The sequence below is a fragment of the Sinohyriopsis cumingii genome, chromosome 17 (assembly GCF_028554795.1).
Source record: "Sinohyriopsis cumingii isolate HCF-2022 chromosome 17, ASM2855479v2, whole genome shotgun sequence".
Classification (NCBI taxonomy): domain Eukaryota; kingdom Metazoa; phylum Mollusca; class Bivalvia; order Unionida; family Unionidae; genus Sinohyriopsis; species Sinohyriopsis cumingii.
Window position 1 is genome coordinate 38332379 of NC_142977.1, and position 23993 is coordinate 38356371.

The window sequence follows — 23993 nt, forward strand, 5'->3', positions numbered from 1 at the left end:
TGAATTTTACACTCTTGAATCACTGATCATGCCATGTAACTTTATGGACAGTGCTTTATGGAAGAGATCATGCACATGTAACTTTATGGACAGTGCTTTATGGAAGAGATCATGCCATGTAACTTTATGGACAGTGCTTTATGGAAGAGATCATGCCATGTAATTTTATGGAAGAGATCATGCCATGTAACTTTATTGACAGTGCTTTATGGAAGAGATCATGCCATGTAACTTTATGGACAGTGCTTTATGGAAGAGATCATGCCATGTAACTTTATGGAAAGTGCTTTATGGAAGAGATCATGCCATCTAACTTTATGGAAGAGATCTTGCACATGTAACTTTATGGACAGTGCTTTGTGGAAGAGATCATGCCATGTAACTTTATGGACAGTGCTTTGTGGAAGAGATCATGCCATGTAACTTTATGGACAGTGCTTTATGGAAGAGATCATGCCATGTAATTCTATGGACAGTGCTTTATGGAAGAGATTATGCCATGTAACTTTATGGACAGTGCTTTATGGAAGAGATCATGCCATGTAACTTTATTGACAGTGCTTTATGGAAGAGATCATGCCATCTAACGTTATGGACAGTGCTTTATGGAAGAGATCATGCCAATGTAACTTTATGGACAGTGCTTTATGGAAGAGATCATGCACATGTAACTTTATGGACAGTGCTTTATGGAAGAGATCATGCCATGTAACTTTATGGACAGTGCTTTATGGAAGAGATCATGCCATGTAACTTTATGGACAGTGCTTTATGGAAGAGATCATGCCATGTAACTTTATGGACAGTTGTTGTTGTAGGGTTTAACACCATTTTCAGCACAAGATAGGCTATACATGTCTGCCAGTATTAATGGTGGAGGAAGAACCCGGGAAAACCCTGGAAAGAACCACCCACCAACGAGAAGCTACTGGCAAGCTTTCTTACATACCCACATTGGCTGAATCCGAGACTCGAACCCACACAGACAGAGGTGAGATGGCAGTGATCCGTAACGGAGTGCGCTTCAGACCACTCGGCCACTCGGGGTCCCACTTTATGGAAAGTACTTTAAGGAAGACATCATACACATGTACTTGAATAGCTAATTACTCTAGTATTGTTGTCGATCTGCTTCCTTTGATGTTGTGTGTGAGTGATTATTCTTGACAGGTGTTTTTGTTTTGTGCTCATATAGATAGTTGCATTGTTTAATCATTGAAAAGACCACATTTTGTTGTTGGCATAGTTTTGATCTTTTGAATTCTTTATTTGTAGAGGTCAATCCATAAAATATCTGTAAATATGCAAACTTTGACAGGCAAACCCATGTATTTAAGTACCCATGAAAATGTCATATCTTGCAAAAAAAAACCAGATTGAGACCCACAAAATATATGATACTTCAGTATTTGTTTTATTTGTAGCATACCACTTACAGTACGTTCATTGTGATACTTGACTTATCTCACATGTGTATGCCATTGTTCTGCTCTCTCCATTTATAGGTCTCAGGCAGGAATTAAATGCTTGAGGTGCATATAGTTCAAGCTGGTTAAAGACAGTTTTTGTCACCTGTTCAGATTGTTTCGGATGTGAATGTTGATCGTTCTTACAATGTTTGCTTACCCTGGTCTGAGCATGAATCGATAGTAATCTTTGCCAAACAGAATGAGAGAGGTAAGAAGTGTGCGATTAAAAATGCAGATACCATCATTGATGTTAACAATGCCAACAATGCCTCCATTGACAAGATTCTTTTGACTGAATCCCTAATGGTGAAGAAAAAAATCATCAATCCAGATCATCATGAGCTTCTTATACACTGCCAGCCATGCTGCCCTTGTCACTGCAAATGGAACAGAGTTTCACATCACTTCCCATGGGCCCATTACCAGCTTGGTAGAGTTGTCCATCCAGATCAGTAGTTGATATACCACCAACATATGAATGCCCTGATACTGGTACCAGATGCAAGCCAGCTTTGGAGCACACCAGCTCAGATACAGCCATGCCCTATGCCCTCTGAGACTGCATTCAGTGATCTGTTGGATACACATTCCTCACAGATAAAGTACAGCTCACACAATATTTTGCTTCTCCACACATCATGGTGGGTTTGGAGAGAACATGGAGAGGATTTTAAAATGGTCCTTCTAGGCATTCTGAGGCGCTGCCATGGCTTCACACTGAGAATAACTCTGCACACCATGCTTTCTTGTGGGCTTGGATCAACTAATCATGGCAGAAGTAGTGTCTATAAAATGGGCATTATTTACTATTTAACAGACCACTCCAGTGGCCTCAGTGGTTACTGTGTCCACCTTGGATGCGGGAGGTTGTTGGTTCGAACCCCAACTGTGTCATACCAAAGACTTATAAAAAATGTTATAGCAAGTGCCTTGCTTTGCGCTCAGCATTAAGAGGTTGTGTAAGGATTGGTCAGGATAGTGTGAATGTGTGGGACATGAGACTCGAACCCACGCAGACAGAGGTGAGATGGCAGTGATCCATAGCGGAGAGCACTTTAGACCACTTGGCCACTCGGAGCCCCTCATTCAGGGTTAATTTAGCTCTGCTGGTCATAGGCCAGATAAGATCAATGGATGGCCTTTTTTGTCAGACATTTGTCCACCTTGGATGATGGCCATCAAACTTGATACACACTTTGTCTGAAGATCTAGTTGGTCCTAAATGAAAATAGTGCTGCCAAACTCTTCTTATCCTTATCATCTCATTGGATGGTCATGTCAACATGTGGTTTTCTCTCAGAAATTTCTTATTATGTCTAGTGTTCCTTAAGGAAAATTTTGCTAATCCGACATCGAGCATGACTGCTACTGTAACAGTAGACTCCAGAAAATTTTGTTATCACTACTCCTCCTGAACAGAAAGTCTCAGTTGTATGCAGTTTTCACCAGAATACATCTTATGATGACTGTTTGGTCCTAAATGAAAATGAAGGTTTATGTCAAACACTTAACTTTGTGTTTTAAGGCTTTTATCATTTTTTGCCTTCATCTTTGTTTTGAACGCCTTGTTTGGGATACCCAGTCTTACTTGGCATGATATACCCATTCTTTCATGGCACTATATAGCCAGGATTTGTTAAATCCTATACATACATACAGTATGTTGGGGTTTGTATTTAGGTCCTTTTTCTCACACACCATTATTCATAGCCATATAAATTAATTGATATTATATAGAGTATTACATCTTTCAGTGAACAGTAGGCCACTGTGATTGATATTTCACATTTCAGTGAATTTGGTTGAATTTTGTATTTAGTTCTGCTTTTTTGAGATTAGGGGTTTTGTTTACCATATTTTTACCCTGTTGTTTAGTTGCATAAATTGGTATTTATAATATTTTAGGTTACTGTCAGCATATGTCATGGCCCAGTGATTTTGGTGAATCATTGAATTTAGCTCATAGTTTGTAGTACACTACTATATTCTTAGATTTTAACATGCTCATTAATAGAGATTTCTCTCAGATTTCCAGCCTGACTCAGCAGGGTTTTGGGCAGCTGACCACTGTCCAAATGATGGCCATACCTCACCTGCTGTTGGGAAGGGATGCACTTATCAAGTCACAGACTGGCTCAGGTAGGAGGATTAGTGTTGATACTATGTGCAGAAAAATGTGTAGTTTTTCTAAATTATAATTGATACTACTGAGATAAACAGGTTAAAAGGGAAATTAACATATTTTCTTCATAAATGTTCAGTATTTTTAGTTTCTTAATGGAGTTGTACAGTATAAAACTGTTTAATTGCTTACTTTCATGTTTATCAGTTTACCATTTGATTGAAGAATACCAGAACTTGATGTGAAAAACAACCATTAATCTTCTGTAATACTAAGCAGTGATTCAGCCATGATTGCAGTTTTTACCCAAAACAGACACCAAATCCCACAAATTAACACCTTTTAGCACATTAACCCCTGGAGGTTTTTGTTGTTTTCGCCTGAAATTCGAGTAGGAAACACATTTTGAAAGCTATTTCTGAATACATCCTAAGACATCAACTTCCAGGTGATTTTCCTCGTTTTTCATTGGCTATTTGGCTCATGCATGAGCAGAAGGGTAAAAGTTGGAGTTCTTTTTTTTTTTTTTGCTTAACAGACCCATTATTTTCGTATTCCAAATGCCCATGTTATCCTACTTTTTGTCAATGTTCATCTGTCTGTTTGCAGTTCACACCGGTCTGCCTTAGATCTGAGACCAAAAAGTTTCAAATCCAGACACAAAATCGGATTCCGACCCTGTTTGAATTTTGGGTGTACAAAAATCGGGTCCAAAAAGATTAGGTTTTTCCCTCTGTATTTTGTAGTACAACTTCAAGATTATTTGGTATCATTGTAGAGCTACATCTGTCTATCTTTCTATAATACCACCCACTTTAGTTTATCATGCATGACCTTGACGCCACATAGCTCGGCAGTAGGCTACTACCTCCTGCCACATTAACTTGTCACCATGGGTTAATGTGTTAATGCACCAAAAAATTGGATATGGCATGTTTCCTTTGCCTTAAATCACATCCATGTCTCAACCAATTATTAAATGTCAATTATTGTAAATGAAAATGGAAAAAAAATCCACCAGACATTCCAGTTTGATTGCATTCTTCACTATGCTCAGACTATATTTTCACATTTTTTAATGAATAGGCAATATCAGCCCCATAAGTGACAGTCAATTCCATTATATGTGTTGGGCTGATTTATTGGTCTGCTAAGTGTCGTGCTCAAATTGTGAAAGCAATAAAAATGACTGCATAATGACTCTAGCTGGTAAAACCCATTAAACCAAGATGAATGTCAAAACAATATAAATGACTGCATAATGACTCTAGCTGGTAAAACCCATTAAACCAAGATGAATGTCAAAGCAATAAAAATGACTGCATAATGACTCTAGCTGGTAAAACCCATTAAATCAAGATGAATGTCAAAACAATAAAAATTACTGCATAATGACCATATTTTATGTTAAACCTGTTTTAAACAACAACTAAGGTGAGGCATTCTTTTTTAAGTCAAAGTTTGCATAGTGACCTAATGTAATGGACATTGTTCGTTTTTTAATTGCTCAATTAATCATAGGGATGATGATGAATGGTGATGATAAAAAACAGCAACTGTGATGATTATTGTTATAGATATAGGGAAATGTTAAAACTAGACAAGTCTTGCATCATCTCATTAATGTGCTTTCCAGATTTTGACAAATATTACAGTTTTAATATTAGTATTCCTAATTATGTGTTATGGCATCTATCTCAGTGCACACAGATTATATTCTGGCAACTCAGTCACACTCCTTCACTGTGTTTTTTGCCCTTCCATTGTGTGGTGTTAATTTGGTGTGTAGGTAGTAAAATTGTCTTTCCCAACCTCTCCCAGTAGATACATATCACATCAGTTTTTGTGTACTAATTTTGTTGATATTATAATTTATATCAGAATTTGTATTATACTGGATCTTTTTATATAGAATTATTGACACTAATTATCATTAAAGTACATAATTTGGTGCCAATGTTTGTATTTCAGGTAAGACCCTGGCTTATTCTATCCCAATAGTGCAGAGACTGCAGGAGATAACCCCACACATCAAGAGGACAGATGGACCTCTGGCTGTGATCATTGTGCCCACAAGAGAGGTACCAATATGTGATCAGATGTATGCCTTGTAAAAGGATGCACACATTATTTTATGCTTTTTTGATGCACATGTGAAATAATGTTAAATATTCATAAACAAACGTTAATTTGTAATTCTTAATTTAACATTTTGGTAAATTTAGTGATTATGTGCAGTAAATCGACTAATTTAATATTAATTTCATCGAACTTTTTGTTCCCACACAAGATTATGCATAGGTCACATGACTTCTCAGTATGTAAGTCCAGACTGATGGTCATTTTGTGTTTTCACTACCAAGGGAGACTTTTGTGTTTTTTTCTTGTACCTAAATGTTTTTCTCACATTTTAGAGCTGTTAAAGACAGTACAACTTGGATTATTAACAGTTTCCTTTTTGAACTGATTTTTCCATGATTTCTTCTTTGTTTCTTTTTTGGACTGACTGTGCTAAGATTCCTTTTTAATTTACTCTTGTTTGGAATGATTTTGCTATCATTCCTTCCCATATCAATACTTGAGTGCACTGATCAGGGCTGCAGCCATAGTGGTGGAGGATGTAAGATCATTCAAGCCTCCTATTGCATATGCACTTTTGCAAGAAATCATGCACAGGTACATGTGAACAAAGTTGTTTTTTTTCCAAAAGGAAGCTCCGGTGGCCTAGTGGTTAAAGTGTCTGCCTCAGATGCGGGAGTTCATGGGTTTGAACTCTGAACAAGTCATACCAAAGTTTTATAAAAATAGTTCTAACAACTGCCTCGCTAGGTGCTCAGCATTGAGAGGTTAGTGTTAAGACTGGTTTACCTGGTGTCAGGATACTGTGACTGAGTGGGACATGATGCTACATGTCTGCAGCATGATGCCCTAGTGCTAGACATCACTATAAACTGCCACACTGGAGAATAGCAATATGTCTGCAAAATTGTTAAAGCTATATTAAAAATCCAAATCACACCACCACCACCCGGTTTGTTTCTTTGTCCATATATGTTCCGGTCCATGTATCTGTTCACCCCATTTTTATCTATAAGTTAGTCTGTCCAGCATTTGCTTTATCCATCCATTAATTAAATTAAAAGGGAAAGCTATAGACTTGAAAAGGCAATGAAAAGAGAAAGCTAAAGATTTTAAAGGAAAGTTGTTATTAATTATTATGTGCATCATCTTCATCATCATCATCATCATCAATCCCTTGATCCTAGAGGTCATTTGGGCACCACAGATGTCTTTACAGCCAATTCTCTCCAAATTTCCCTGTTCTCTACTGCCCTTTGGGAATGTACAAATCCCATTATGTGCAGACCTGCTTAATTACAACTCCCTACATACATAAGCTATACAAATATACATCAAATGCATATTTTGCTCAAAACTATATGCATATTTTAATGTTATTCAGAAAATACAACTTCAAATACACTCGCTTAATGTTGTATTGATTGCTTCCCATCTTGATGAACATGGAGCTCAGAAGAAAAAGAAATGCAGTGTAAGTGAGAAGAAGCAGAATTATTTTTGGTGAATTAATATTGTCTTCTTGAAACAGCAGATGTGTGTTAGAGGAATATTGTACTGATCTAATGACAACAAATGTCAGGGTTGCCACGGATCCTGGAATCCTGAAATGTTTTGGAATTTAAAAATAAAATTTCAAGGGCCTTGAATAGTCATAGAATTTCTCAAAATTGTGCAAAGTTCTGGAAAAGTCATGGAATTTTTTATAATGGAGTTTAAAAAATTGATAACTTTTTGATTCTTTGAGCTACAACTACAATCGATAAATGATCATAGTGTGGTTGTTTAGTTTTGTGAAAATGTCCTGGAATTTGTGTTTGTTAAGTCTGCAGGACCCTGATTGATGTGTGTCTTACCTATAATTGACTTCCATGGAAATATATGCCCTTTCTACTCATCCTACCCTGATTAATCTGTCTTACCTATAACTGACTTCCATGGAAATATATGCCCTTTCTACTCATCCTACCCTGATTGATGTGTGTCTTACCTATAATTGACTTCCATTGAAATATATGCCCTTTCTACTCATCCTACCCTGATTGATGTGTGTCTTACCTATAATTGACTTCCATGGAAATATATGCCCTTTCTACTCATCCAACCCTGATTGATGTGCGTCTTACCTATAATTGACTTCCATAGAATTATATGCCCTTTCTACTCATCCTACCCTGATTGATGTGTGTCTTATCTATAATTGACTTCCATGGAAATATATATGCCCTTTCTACTCATCCTACCCTAACCTTAGAACTGTAGTAGTGGGCAGTGACTCCAAAGCCAGCAAGAGAATTAATAACAAAATTGTGTAACAAACTACCTCCCACTCTCTCTCTCTCTCTCTCTCTCTCTCTCTCTCTCTCTCTCTCTCTCAGACATACACACACACACACACACACACACACACACACACACATTAATATAACTGGATACATATTAGTATTAATGATAATAATAATAATAATAATAATAATAATGAGGACTTTGTATAGCACCTAATCTTTAGAAGCTCTAAGTGCTTTACAACATTAGACAACACCTATAACATAAAAAACATATAATGATATTATTACAGAAAACAAACACCATGAAATTAGAGACATAAAAACATGCTGTAAATATTTAAGTTAGGGAACATTATTAGGTCTTTAAGTTTGTTCTTGCAGTCATGTATATTCATACATATTCTTCAGTAATATGAACAACTAACATTAATAATGGACATGAATTTAGGTGATGATTGGTATCTATTATAACAACTTCGGTATCTTTAATTAATGTACAAATAGCAAATCTAGAATCGCTGCATTGCTAAAATTAATCCTTGATATTATTTGATTAATTTCACCAAGAAAATAATTCCCAGTGATAAAAATGAGGATTTTTGGCACCTGATGCAAAAAGCCTTACAAAAAATACGAAAATGTTGGCCATATTGAAGAAACTTTAAGAATAATATGACGAATAAAAAACACTAGTTTTTAGATATATAAACAGAAAGGATAATGTGAACTTCTTTCATGTCTATGCATACACTGACATGCACAAAGAGAAAATATCACTCATATATATATGGGAAGTTGATGCTTGTCATTTTATGTTTGCTACTGCATACAAAGTCATCATGATTTTGCATTAAAAATGCAGTAAAGACTAATGCCCATTGTAAAAACAAAACTGTTCTATGAAGTACCCATAAAGTAGGTCTACACATTCTGAATGATAGATTCATTAAAATCTGACTTCAAGCTGATTTTAGTTCAAAGTGAACCTAGTCCTTTGGTTAAAAATGTCATAGGACTTTAAAAAATATAAGTGTAAAAAAGTTCAGGGACTGTGGGCCAATGCCATCATTTCCATCATGTCTTTATTGTATCAAATGCATTAAAAAATTGTGCATCAGAGAAGGCATCAATCAAAATGTTGAAGTTATACCTTTTTTGTTAATGAAGTGAACAAACTGTCTTCTGTCATTTGCAGTTCAGGGTGGATAATCAGCGTAATGAATTCTGACCTTATCCCTTCTCAACATTTTGTCCATCTAGGTATGCAACTCTTCACACATATTAACTTGGCGCCTTTCTCACAAACACATTGAAAGTATGGGTCATGCTTCAGAGAAATAATCAAACAGGACTTTGTTAATCGAGGAAATTTCTTACAGGTTCTCAGCCTGCTTGCTGTGGGTGTGGAACTGTTACAGTGCCAATTTATTACTGGACCTGCAGTGGTCAGTGGCATGTGGATTCTTCAGGAGAAGGCTTTTCATTTCAACCCATTGGAAATGAAAACCATTCTCAATTGCCTTCCACACCTGGGTAGAACATATCCAGGGAAACATGGTTCTGATAATGAGAGACAATTCGGTTGTTGTCACATACTTTTGCAAAAGGGAGCAATCACCAGGAAAAATAATTCACAAAACAACATATGCACAAGATTTTCTTAAGTTTTTGCATATGAGATTCACAGATGATTATGGATGTTTTATTAATGAAAATTACATACATTTCCAATGCAATTTGCCTAACTTTATGACAAGTCCCAGGTAGGTGTAAATGCATAGCTTTTTGTAAGCATGTTTGTGGAGAGCTGGAGTCATGGATACTATTTGTATGATACATTTTACTTGGTTTTAGTGAAATTCTGTTAAAAAATTATGACAGGAAAATTACGCTTTTATATATGGTATGTCAGGGTCAGGAAGTGTTGATATTCCGAGAGGTAATCCATCCAATACGATACCTAATATAATGATGAAAAGAGATGAGATAAATCAAGATGCAGAAAATCAATACCAATAAACCAAGTATATTTTTCTGATAGTTTATATTCATTACATATAACGTTTTTTTTCTACATGTTTGCCTGTGATGATGTCAACATTGCCACTCCATATGATAATAACAGCCATCTGTTAATGTTGTTGTTTGGGTTGAATGCCATTTTTCAGTGCATGATAGGCTATACATGACAGTCAGAATATCTTATGGAGGATAAACCCAGGAAAACCCGGTAAGAACCTCTGACCCATGGGAAGCTACTGGCAAGCTTTCTTAAATAATCTTCACTGGCGAAGCTTGAGACTGAAACCCATGCAGTCAGAAGTGGATGGCAGTGATTGGTAAAAGCAAGTGCTTTAGACCACTTGGCCACATGTGGCACTGCTGTCTTTTTATAAAGTAAATGAAAATAAATAGACCAGTCCTTACTGTAAATGATGATGATAATCATCGTCAACATCTTAATTATCACCATAATTGGAAATTCTTATCCTCAAGAAACTGGATTTAATAAATGGTTTAATAATTGCTAATAATTGGAATTCTTTCATGCAGACTTTGTGGTCTTTAGATAAAAAATGTGTCAGCTAAAAAAAATGTTTATAATAGGAACTTATGTTTTATTGAACAATTTCAAAATGGACTTAAAAAATGAAATAAATAAAAAATTTGGTTGATATTATCAACATTTTTTATAGTATTTAGTACTAATTAAATATTACACAAAATTTCATTTTGACACACTGATTCCATAAAGTGTATAATATACTCTTCCCACTGGTTAATTATTATTCCACGGTGAGATTAATAAACTATTCTCACATTTTTATTTCGATTGAAATTGCATATTTGTACGATGATTTCTCAGAGATACCAAAAAATGTGATTAAGAAACATTGCTGCATGTATGTAAACTTGAGCAAATTATTATTGTAGCCATTGATAAGCTGTCTCAATATAAATTTGACCATAGGGTATACTCTACTTGATGTAAAAATTCTATGGAAAGAAGAACATGCATATTGCTGTTAAAATATATGTGCATTAGAATGGACAAATTAGAAAATGAATAACCATGTGATCATATAAATTATGCCCCGATATATGAGAGATTGTAATCTGTATCATTTAGTTCCCTGATGATTGTGATCTTACTCATGTACATAAGCTGTACCATATTCCATTAGCAATTAATACCACTGAGTAAACAGTTCCTTCAAGTTTTAGTAATGATATGCATTATCTCAAGAACCACTTGACTTGGCAGAGTTATTTACATGCTAATTAAATATGCTACATCTGTGGTCAGGTCATTCCAGCTAACACCTGTTTGAGGACAAGATTCAGCAGACAAGGTCAAATTAGTGATATTACCAATAGGGAAATGAGGTTACCCATAGGATTTGGTGAATGTGGTACCATGTAATGCCAGGTAAGTTTATCAACCATGACCCCTTTGGTACTTACTGCCAGAACTGTCAAAGCAAATTAAATTAGCAACTAGCATGAGCAAAGATCAAAACAAAATGCTGCCTAACTAGAGGAAGTGTAACTGCACTTACTGATACAGCATAATCTTGTTTGTTGGGAATCGAGAGGTCATTGTACTTGCAAAGAAAAATTACACATCCTGCTAAATGGTCTTTCTTGGGACTTAACTTAAATGGAGTCTGTAGGGATATAAATATTGTGAATATTTTAACTTTGAAACTGATTTAGTATGATATGTATTTTGATCGTTTCCATTTTCTATTTACTGTTTTCTCTCTTTGACAAAAGCTTCAGCTAAACAGGGGTAGTAAAGTACAAAATATCAAGAAGGTTTGGAATCTCTCACTCATATCAGGGCATTTTTTATTTTGATCACAAGGTGCTAGAAGAAAAATGCAATGGAATAGGTATGCCTCCCTCTCTCTCTCTCTCTCTCTCTTGCTCTTCAAAACAAAACTGGAATGAGCATTTTTAGCATCAGTGGTGCATTTTCCCTATTGCTGGTATTTGAAATAGGATACCATAATACTATTCATATTCATGAAACTGGATGTTACCATAGTTTCATTCCCCACAGCAGCGTGAATTTTATCCTATCTGTAATTTTCAAGTCAGCATCATTAAATGTAGCTCAAAGTACTTAGTTTGTTTAAAATACTTGGTGTGAAACGAATTAGGTACATTTAGTTACATTTACTATGCCAACTTAAAAATTTACTGAGTTACAGATAGGATAAAATTTTTGATGTGTGGAATGAAATATAGTGAAAAAGATGAAGCCAGTGTATTGATCTGGCCTCGTCTTATACCTGGCATTGACTTGTATATGGATGAAGGTTGGACAATTTAACAAATTTGCAAATTTGACTTATTTGACTCCACATCGACTTATAGACTGGCAAATATGGTAGTAGATCAGTCATGCTCCTCTAGGATGACACAGATAGGGTTAGGATGCTCAATATTTCCTGTTGGGATGCTCATCATTTCCTTTTCAACCTTACCTGTTCTCCTAACATAATGTATTTGATGGGGAAAGCGATTTAATAAATTATGTTTTCTTGATAATACTTACCTCATCACATTACAAATATTCCATCCCATCTTTCCCTGCAATGTGAGCACACTTTAAGGTTTCACTCAAGTAAAAGAACTGGCACATCCAGGTATAATTGTGGCCACCTGTCATTAGAAAGAGGAGTTAACCGGTAAGAGTTGCTTCCCTTCATGTAACGTGTAGACTCTCCAGGAAGCAGGATTCAGAGGTAGCAGAAAGTTATTCCTAATTTAATGTCATCAGGTAAGTATTATTAGATAAGCATAATTTACTAAAAGTTTTGCTTTTAAATATATAAAATGTTAAAAATAAAACATTTACACTTTCCAAATATGGAAAGAGCAGAAATTGACTGAAGAAAATTTCCGTTTTATTGCACTTTTTGCCCAAGAAGCTGGCTGGATGGACGGGTCCACCTGCTTATTAAATAGGGATTATAGGTGGTGTTTTGGGTCCTGAATAACCACAAGGCACAAATAGGTCCTACATATATTTCAACATGTACTCATAGCATTGAATCCGTCACCATGAAAATAATTTAATTTGGAGATGGTTGGTACCAAAAACTTTTTTCCATTTCAGTTGGCTTTACAGAGTTTTGAAACATTACAGAAGCTTGTCAAGGTAAAATCATTTCCTGTCCATAGTTTTGAGAATTACATGTCAAAGTGTATTTGTAATTAAGGAATTTGCTGACTCTGGCATGGCATATTTTGGGGACATTTTTTTGATTATAACATATTTCCACTGCTCTGCTGGAGTAGCTTAACAATTCTATCAACTTATATACTTACCTCAACAGTGAAACCTTATTACTCTATACTTACCACAACACAGAAACATTATTACTCTATACCTACCTCAACACTGAAACATTATTACTCTATACCTACCTCAACACTGAAACATTATTACTCTATACTTACCTCAACACTGAAACATTATTACTCTATACGTACCTCAACATTGAAACATTATTACTCTATACTTACCTCAACACTGAAACATTATTACTCTATACGTACCTCAACGCTGAAACATTATTACTCTATACGTACCTCAACACTGAAACATTATTACTCTATACGTACCTCAACACTGAAACATTATTACTCTATACTTACCTCAACACTGAAACATTATTACTCTATAAGTACCTCAACACTGAAACATTATTACTCTATACTTATCTCAACACTGAAACATTATTACTCTATACGTACCTCAACACTGAAATGTTATTACTCTGTACTTACCTCAACACTGAAATGTTATTACCCTGAATCCACAAGTTATTCATGCTTTTTTTTTTTTTTTGGCTCACCTGGCCTTGGGTGATTATGGTAGTGGTTTACCATAAGTGCCTTGGCCTTTTTGGCAGATGCACTAAACATCAATCATTGTCATCCGTCATTTGTCACCTTTTGCCAAACATCAGTCTGGAGTCCATGTTTTTTATCAGAATTTTATCAAACTTGAAATATATACTTATATCATTAACTCATTCGGCCGTGATCCGGTTTCTGCATTCATTGGCCGATCCCGCCTGTAGTCGTGAATTGTTTACTGCATTCAATGGCCGATCCCGTCTCCAGGCGTGATGAATGTGTGTTAGATACAACGTCTCTGATTGGTTAGAAATGGTTTATTCCAAGAACTAAACAACTATTAAACCAATCAGAAATGATTTTACTTTCATATGTGGAAATTTGAATTGTTCAGAAGCCAAGGGCTAAAGTTTGAGAGTGGTTTAACTACATGTGTTCTGTTCATGAAAAATCGTAAATGATGGCGGACGGAAGAGTGATTTTTGATGAGAGCAAAAATGTGGAGTTTCTCGGGTTTGATCTTGAAAATATTGAGCAAGCTGAGGAAAGATATGTTTGGCAGTTGGATATTTTGTGAGATTTAGATTTGGACATAGAAGTTTCTGAGATTGAATCGTCCGAAGATGATGATGATGACAGTGATGATGACGGAGTTCTTGCGGATAAACGTTGCACATAAGTTTGTAAATACTGTATAAATAAGTTGTGAAAGACTTCGACAAATAGGGAAAAAATTACATCATTGTGTCGACAAATTCATTTGAAATAAATGGTGACAATTTCGTGGATTTTGTTTGGATATAAGAAGAGAAATTAAGAGTGAATGCATGTGCATGATGTTTTAAAACAGGTAAAAACTATGGGGCACAAGCAGCTAGACACAGCTTTGTGCTTCTGAGGCATATCAGCAGAGATACTGAAAACAGTGCTGGGGTCGAATGAGTTAAGGTCTCAGACAAGTTCAGTATTGAGTTAGATCCATGCATAATAATACAGTGATCTTGCATATGATTGGCTGAGCTTGTTGCCAAATCAGAGGCCATGTTTTTTTTTATCAGATTTTGATCAAGTTTGAAATATATGCTTATATGATAAAGATCTCTGACAGGTTTGATAGTGAACCAAGATCCATGAATATTAACGAGGTGATCAGATTGGGTGATCTTACTACCATTCTGGAAGCTATGTTTGTGATCTAATGTCAATCAAAATTGAAATACGAGCTGATGCCAAGCTTTTGGATGATTTCCCTAATGAGTGAGATCCATTAATATGTTACTGAGGTGATCTTGTATGTGATTGGCAGGGTTTGTTAACCACTTTAAAGGCCATATGTCAGATCAAACTAGGAAATAGAGGTTCATTTGATCAAGATCTTAAATGAGTTCAGTAATGAAGCAGGATCCACAGATATTACTGAGGAGATCTTGCATCTGATTGGCTCACCTTGATACCACTCTAGACACTAACTTTATCTGATTTTGAGTAAACTTGTTAAACTGTTGTCCAGTGAGTTTATTATGAGAAACCTGTGCACATATTACTAAAATTTAGAATTGTCCCCCAATCATGTGATGAAATTAGTTTCTTTTTTCTTTTAAAATAACTGCCTCTGATCCAAAGGAAAGCAAAGTTATCCATGATAATGACTATTGAGAATTATAGGTTTGGGTTGCATAGAGTTTTTCTCTTGCATATTATTATGAAAACCAGATTTTTAACAAAAATCTGTTTAAAAATAGAAAATATTTAATTTTGCAGACATTAGTAAAATAATAGACCATACATTTTAAAATGAATAATTTGTAATGTATTAATTTGAAAAAGTATAAAATATAGATAATGTTTGAGAAAATGTACAATTGGAGGCTAGCATAGGCTGTGTGCAGTATTGTAATGTAGGATCAGTATTTATTTACACAGTTATTCCTATTTGTCTGCAAGCAATGTTTCTTATTCTAATATTGATTGTGCTCCAGTAATAACATCTCTTTTCAAGCATTTTTTCCTAATATTGATTTTACTCCAGTAGAAACATATTTTTTTTTTAAAAATCGTGTAAATTTTAAAAAAGTTTTGCATCATGTTACTTTAAGTTTTTTTTTAGTTATTTTAAAGTAAGTTTGGTATCTTTGGTGTAATGGAGTTTATCTCTTGCTCATGTTTTTATGTTAAAGTGCCAGAAACATGTGTTGTGGAGTATTTTATGGTGTTTCATATATTAGTGCCTTTAATCAATGTTTTTTGAAATCTTTATTTTGCATTTTTAGCTTTTAATTAAAACATCGTTTCAAGATATTTTTGTAATGAAACACTTCCAGATTTACCAAAAGTAAAGAAACCCAGTCTTGAAAAAAATCCCTGTGAATTTGTCATTTCATTTAGTGTGAAACCCTTGTTACTCTGCAGACTCCAAGCAGAGTGTCAGCTGTAAACTGTAATTTTAAAGATTATGAGTGACTATGCATATTATGTCATTATCTCTGGAAATAATTGTTATCAGCTAAAGTAAAATTGGTAACATCAACATAATACAAATTTTGGGCTGTAGTTTTCATAGCTGTGTTCTTGCAGTACTGTATATAAATTCTTAAGGAAATGGTCAGCTGTTAACAGGTGAGTGGTATCAGATCCACCTGAGCCTCCTGTTTTAATATTTTGCTTCTGTTTTGCTTATTGAGTATATAAGCATTGGGGTAAAGTGACCTTTTGTAAAAGAAAAAGAAGTGGAAATTAGGAATTACCAACGTGGTTTGAAATGAAAATTTAATAGTTATTAAGGAAGAAATAGCTTAAACTAATTTTACTTTTAGTTAAAAGTTGTAAATTTCCTTTTAAATGAAATGACTTTATAATTTGAAAAGTAGTCAGTTTGGATCCATATAATCATATGCTCCTTAGCTGTTGCATATTGAGTTAGTCGTCCATTTTTTCCGGATGTACATAATGCATGTTTGTAAATCCAAAAATTCTTGTGTGCTTCTACTCACTCCTCACACGACAGACTGTGTTGAAATTTGGCAGATATTATCAACTTGTGGTCAACATGCACTTGCTATTCTGTGGTTATACTATGGTGCATTTTTAACTTGTTACAACTCTGTGGTCTTATGCTAAGTAACAGAAAGAAGAAAACCAGCACATTTAGTAAAATCAACAAATAATTCAAGTTACAGAGTTAAAATTTAAGAGGAACTTACAGTATTGTGAATTCAAATCCCAGATAATCTTAAAAGTTCTATCACAAGTACAAAAGTATAGAGTGTTCCAAATGAATTCCAGTAATGTTCTGAATAAATTCCAATCTTGAATGTGCTGATCTACCAATAGTCTTGAATGTGCCAATGTACCAATGATTTTGATGTATTACAATGATATAATCAAGAATGTGTTTGAATGAGTCCTCAATAATCTCAAAGCAATGTTTTTGTCCAAAAGTTAATAAACACTTTATAAAAGTGAATAATTTAAATACATAATTCCTCTCAAATTATAACTGTCCACAACTAAAAGTGATTCCACTAGGCTGGTATTGAAATGGGAATGAATAATTTTGTTTATCAGAGCCTTATATAAAAATCGAAAAATCTAAGACACAGTAAGGTGGCCACAATGTACATCACAAGTTCGCTTCCAGAACTTTTTAAGGTCAAAAGGCCTGGTCAAGTTGTTGACAATTATTATCTTAAAGTACAACCTACAACCAAAGACAACAGTTAGCTAACAAAACATTTGTTCACCAGAAGACTTTTTTTGATGTCAATTCATATATCAATTATGGTTCGAACAGCTGTCTTGAAATCTTGTAATAGCTACTTTTCTTGAAAGCATGGTCATGTCCAAAAGGGGGTTTCACTAAAAGAAGTCTTTTGCTGTCTAATTTGTCCTAAATGAAGATGGTCCAGTCTGACGTCAAACATAATTATGGTAGCAATCTGTAAGATCTCATTATCACTCTTGGACAGAAAGTCATATTAACATGGGGTTTTACCAGAAGGCATCTTAAAATTTCTAGTTGGTTTCAAATGAAAATGGTCCCACTCAGACCTCCATTGTTGTCACCACAATAACTGTCTTGAAAATCCTTTTATTGCTACTCCTCTGATGGATAGTCAGGTAGATTGACAATTGGTTTTCACTAAAAACTTTAATGATGTCTGGTTGGTCCTAAATGACAATAGTGCTGGTCTGATATGGACAAATGTCAGCCATCTTGAAATTATTTTTTATCACAAATCCACCTGAATGGAAAGTCATTTTCATGTGAGATTTTCACCTGAAGGTTTCTTTTGTTGTTGGTGTGAAATAAAAATTATGCTGATCCAATATCCAGTTTGGCCATCACAGTGACCATTTTGAAAATTCTATCGCAACTCTTCCTAGATGGAAAGTCATATCAGTGTTGGTTTTTTCACCGGAAGACTGATTATAATGTCTAGTTGGTATTAAATGAAAATTATGCCTTTCTGATTTTAGGTGTGGCCACCATGGCAGCCATCTACATTTCCAACTTTTTCTTTCATTCTTTAACGACAAAGCTCTGCTTTTACAAGTTGCCACACTTTGTTGTCATCACACATTTCAGTACTTGCATGTGGAGCCTAAGTAACTTCACAGTCAGTTTGTGCTATACATATTTATACGTGCAAGTCTCTGATGCTCATATAAGTCAAATATGTGTTGTTCCTTTCCAGATGGGTGTGGGGGCCCCAAGTGGCCGAGTGGTCTAAAGCGCTCACCATTCCGGATCACTGCCATCTCACCTCTGTCTGCATGAGCTCGAGTCTCAGGCTCGGCTAGCATGGGTACATGGGAAAGCCTGCCAGTAGCTTCTCGTGGGTCGGTGGTTCTTTCCTGGGTTTTCCAGGGTTCTTCCTCCACCAGTTATACTGGCCGCCATGTATAGCCTATCTTATGCTGAAAAATGGCGTTAAATCCTACAACAACAACAACAACAAATGGGTGCATATTGGCGAGTTCCTATCCAAGGCTTTTGTAGCGTCCGGGCACCAACTTTAATGTATTTAATTGTGCAGGCAGTCTCTGGGCCTTTTACCCAACAAGTATTGCCTCATAATGGATTTTGTCGCACCTACTGTGTTCATCTCTATAACATTGCCTCAGTTCCCTTTAACGCAAAGTTTTTTTGTGTGTAATGTATACAGTCTGTATTTCTTCCATCCTGGTAGGACAAGTAGAGGTCAGTGCTCAATACGTGGTTTAATCAGTAACCCCCTGCACATGCATGTTTCTGTTGGCAACCCTTGAATCACGTCGATATGCATAAACTTAATCATATTTAACGAGCACTTAGTCGCTTACACGTGTAGCCTATGCGACTTCACAAGTTAGGTTTGGGCCACATTATTTACATGTTTGCATGTCTCTATGCTCTGAAGAACTCCATATATATGTATAATTCCGTCCTTTCTTGTATATAAAGGTGAGTTCTTTTACCATGGTATTTTTAGCCTTCGAACACCATGCTTCAATGATTCTACTTGTACAGACCAATCTTGATCTTACCTACAGGTAAGCATTGTAATTGAAATCATCTGCTATCACTTTTTCCAGGTAACCATCATTTGGTATAGCTATGCACCCACACTGAATTCAAACATCACATGTGTAAGCACACATGTTTATAAACAGGTGATATTGTCATTAGATTTTAACTGTATGCTTCCTTGCTTATTTAGACTTACCAGTTTCTGGGTCACACTTTTAATGATTTAGCTCTGCATGAATATTGCTTTCTAAGACAGGTGCAGGGCTTTATCTGTTTTGCTTTATTTTATATTAGAACTATGGGCAAAGCACAAACAACATACAGCTCAGACTGAAGACTTCACCAGTCTGTTTGCTGATTCTGTCCTCAGAGTGAATCTGTATGAGAACAAGGGAGATAAGCAAAGCACCGGATATTGACACACTCAGAACAGCTCCAGGACCCAAGTCACTACCACAGGACTTGTCATTTTTGGAACTCCCTGTACCTTGCCTCCATGGGGTCTGACTTGATTCCTCCTACAGAATGGGACAATGCTAACAAACAGCTAAGTTCCCTCGCATTCAGAAGATATATGACAGGTTACATAGATCAAATATACCATAACCTGTCCCAATTGATGATCCTAATGATATCCTCCTCACACTGATGGCCCATTTCCATTGCGACCAGCCTAGGCCATATGCTAGGGATCATGAACGGCCAAAATTATTATGGGCGGAATCAATAACAGCCTGGGCTTCCATTACATTGGACACAACTTTTGCAGACATGTGCAGGGACCAGTCTAACTCATCCCACCTCATGATACTCATTCAGCATGACTCAACAGATGCTGCTTCGCAATTTCTCTACACTCTGCCATGAGAAGAGCCTCTTTACTCAGCGATAGTTTTGAAATCACATTTCTAATTCAGGGTTTTCTATGAGTTTAGTGAGTGACAGACCTCGTCCCTCTTTGCTAGGTAAGTCGCATGGGTTACAGGGGACCATAGCCTCACTCCATACAACCAAGATGATGTTGCATGTTCTACCAGTATGGTCATCTATTCTACCCTACAAGAGGGAACAGGAAGATTCTGCCTTCTGAACCTCCATTGAGGACTTCTTCCAACCCCAGAGCTTTGTCCTCCAACTCCGACTTCATCAACAACAAGCACCAGCACTCCATCATGTGTTGATCTTACGACAAACAGAAGGTTCTGACTTTAGTTATGTTCAGATTGTAGAAAAGTTATGTACTTTCTGGCCTGCCTTCATCAGCAGTTGTTGTTGTTGTAGGGTTTAATGCTATTTTTCAGCACACGATAGGGTATACATGTCGGCCAGTATTAATAGTGGAGGAAGAACCTGGGAAAACCCCGGAAAGAACCACCGACCCTTGTATCATTGCAATGATTTGTTCACCATGTATGGACTTCAATTCACAGGCACCATATTTTGTCTTCCGAAGCATTGAGCATTGAAACAACCCACAGTAGAACCTTACTTTCAAGGAATTTCTGCTTGGGATTGCTCAATGTGACAGCAGATACCTTCTTCTGCATTGCTACTGTTTTTTTAGCATGATTGGAGTCCTCATGTTTGCTCACTGAACCATCCTCTCAAAGTCTGCACCCAATTGAGGCATCATCAGTGGAATTGGGAGCCCACGTGCATAAGATTACACATATGCAAGTACAAAAGGCTGGGGAGCCCACCCAGTACCATTATTTCAGGATGCCAGCGGTGCATACTCTCTCCAGGAATGACACCTTCATATCATTAATTCTGAAGATGATTGCCATTGTGAAAACTTTTTATTGGGGGCAAGAATATTTAGATGGCAAGGGAGTTCTCATTCGGTCTGACAACTCTACAGTGGTGACTTACCTCAACAACAAGGATTGTCTCAATCCTACATTGGTGATTTATCTTCAGCAAGAAGGAGGACCCCAGTCCTCAGACCTTTGCATCATCATGTGGGACTTATCTCAAACAACAAGGAGGAACTCAATCCTACAATGGTGATTTATCTTCAACAACAAGGACGACCCCTGTCCCCAGACCTTGCATCATGGTATGGGACTTTTTGAAGTTGTGTTGTCATCAACAAGTCATACAGGTTCACCATATCCCGGGAATCCTAGTCAACTAGTAGAGAAGGAATGGTCTTGGTTCTCACACAGATCTATACCCAATGGGACCGACCATTGGTGGGCCTGTTTGTGATAATTGACATTGCCAAAACCCCATCCTTTGTCTCTCCCATCCCAGACCCAACAGCTTGGGCAATAGATGCCCTATAATTGGATTGGACCAACCTGAACTCATACACCAACCTCCAGCACTTCTGATTCAAAGTGATACAGAAAGCAAGGGAATAAGCCTGTATCTTCATCTTCATTGCACCACTCCATCGAGTGGAGTTGTGGATTAACTACCTCATCAATCTTGCATCAGAAACCTAACAGAATTTGGGTGTTCCTTCATCTACTCATATAACTACGATAGCATTTGTTTCATCCTTGTCCGGAGCCCCAAACCTGCATATCCAGATCATCTCAAACAGGCCTTCAGAATTCAACATTTTTGCAACCAGTCATGGAGAGAATAACTCAGGCGCAACAGCCCTCCACTCAGAAGCATATGAATTCATTGGCACAGTTTCACCCAGTGGTGCACAAATGAACATATCTTACCTCTCTAGGCATCAATACTGCAGATAGCTAACTTCCTCCTCAGGCTTTTCAGTTAATACTGAGTACAATCCAGAGTTAATGCTCTATGATCGCTGACACCTTTCATCCTCATAAGAGAGAGGATATTGGACAAACCCAGGACTTATCTGACCTTCTCACCAACTTTGTGTTTTCATGGCCAGAAATGTTGACCCATGGCCCAAAGCGGAACCTATCTTGGGTATTAACCTAGCTGGGTATGACACCTCTGAACCATTTTCAATGGCATCTAGCACTCCTTTTCATACAAGACCTGCCTTCTCATGGCATTAGCAAATGTAGGCCCGATTTACATGCAAGTTCCAACAAGTCGGGTCAGTCTTATTTATAACAGCATCCTCTTCCATAGCAGAGAACTCTCTCTCTTCTGTGGGTAACTAAACTTTTGTCACAAACCTCTGTCTTATCTGGACACATCAACTAAAGGCCACATACAAGACCCTGTCCAGGCTTTTAAGTGATTCGTTAATACAAGCAGAGCCGTTGCATCGAGGTAGATCATGGCTGTTTCTACTTCTCATATAAAGACAGGTGTATCAATCAGAACAGAATATCATGTTGTGGAGTAAGGGGGTTATTCGCTCAGCATATAGGGAAATAACCCCTGCTCCATGAACTTTTGCACACTTACAAGAGGTTTGAGAAGTTGCCACCTGCCTAACATCTTACCGGATCTATTTGGTAAATGACATCAGTAAGGCTGTGGGATGGAGACCAGAGTCCACATTCTCTAGCTTTTATCTCCATGATCTGTCATCACAGGGAGACCAATTCAATCTGGTAGGACCTATATCCACAGCTCATCATGTCTCTCTTCCAGATCAAATGACAGCTTCTTAAGACATGGCTTCACGACTTCTGATGGATTTGCGGGGGAAATTCTTTTCCTTTTGAAGCCACACCCTGACAGATGGAATCTCCTCCAGTCATATTACCTAGAAGCTGATTCAATACCTTAGGGGACCGGAGATGGTACCTACAGGGTAAAGGGATGTACCTCCCACCACCTTTTACCAATCCTCCTAACGTGTTATGATTGGGTAATGTATTTGAAGAAGAAACCAATTATGTATTTTCAAAGAAACATATTTTACTAAGAAAAACTGGTTTTTCACAGTATTCCTTTTTTTTAATGTTAAATTTATTTATGAGATATTATTATTAGTGTCCAGCTTGCCCAACAGTTTGTGATGAATTGCTCTGAAACTTTGCATACATTATCGATACGAGGTCAACGTGCACATTTCATTCCATCATCATGCTCTTACGATTTTTCCTACAGTTGTGCCTGTTGTTACTGTTAAATAAATATACTGTATGATAAATTTTGGGTGTACAAATACTTCTACAGGTGTTGATGAATAACCCTGTGCATGTCATTCTGTCATCATGTTACAATATAATTTCCAGAGTTATGCCCCCTTTTGGTGTTAAAAGTACATGTATATATGATAAATCTTGTTTGTGCTGCTAACTCTCACATTGTTTTGATGAATTGCCCTAAAATTTGACTGACATTATTGGTGGTGCTCTACAGTTTCATATTTTGCACAGGATTAGATTTATTAAGAAAAATAATTTTCAAAGTTTTCTTCCTTTTTTGAAGTGCCTATTTAAGAAAAGACCTCGTATATCTTATGTATTATTAAAAGAGCTTTTAATTCCCTTTATTTTGGTTATGATTGATAGGTATGATTTAAGTTACAGAGTATACAGCTTGGCTTTACATCAGATGTGATCCTATTAAAAAAACTGCCAACTCCGCTTTGGTATTTTTACTTCTTGGACTTCAGGAGTAAATTGTTAAAAAAAAAGAGCTGATAATTTCTGTTACATCTTTTTATATTTTGTAATCCATTCATTGCACTTTCAGAAGCTGGTATTGTCTAGTCTGTCCAAATTTGTGTTTGGTAATGTAATGAATGTTAGAAA

General features: G+C 36.4%; 1 protein-coding gene across 1 annotated transcript in view; it reads left to right on the forward strand.

Annotated features, from left to right (window-relative positions):
• Window positions 1–23993, forward strand: part of LOC149778452 (ATP-dependent DNA helicase DDX31-like) — a 108938-nt gene that overhangs the window by 13515 nt on the left and 71430 nt on the right. The window contains exons 4-6 of the mRNA XM_089939288.1: window positions 3497–3608; window positions 5563–5672; window positions 13087–13128. Coding sequence (XP_089795414.1) covers window positions 3497–3608; window positions 5563–5672; window positions 13087–13128 — 264 coding nt within the window. The remainder of the gene's footprint in view (window positions 1–3496; window positions 3609–5562; window positions 5673–13086; window positions 13129–23993) is intronic.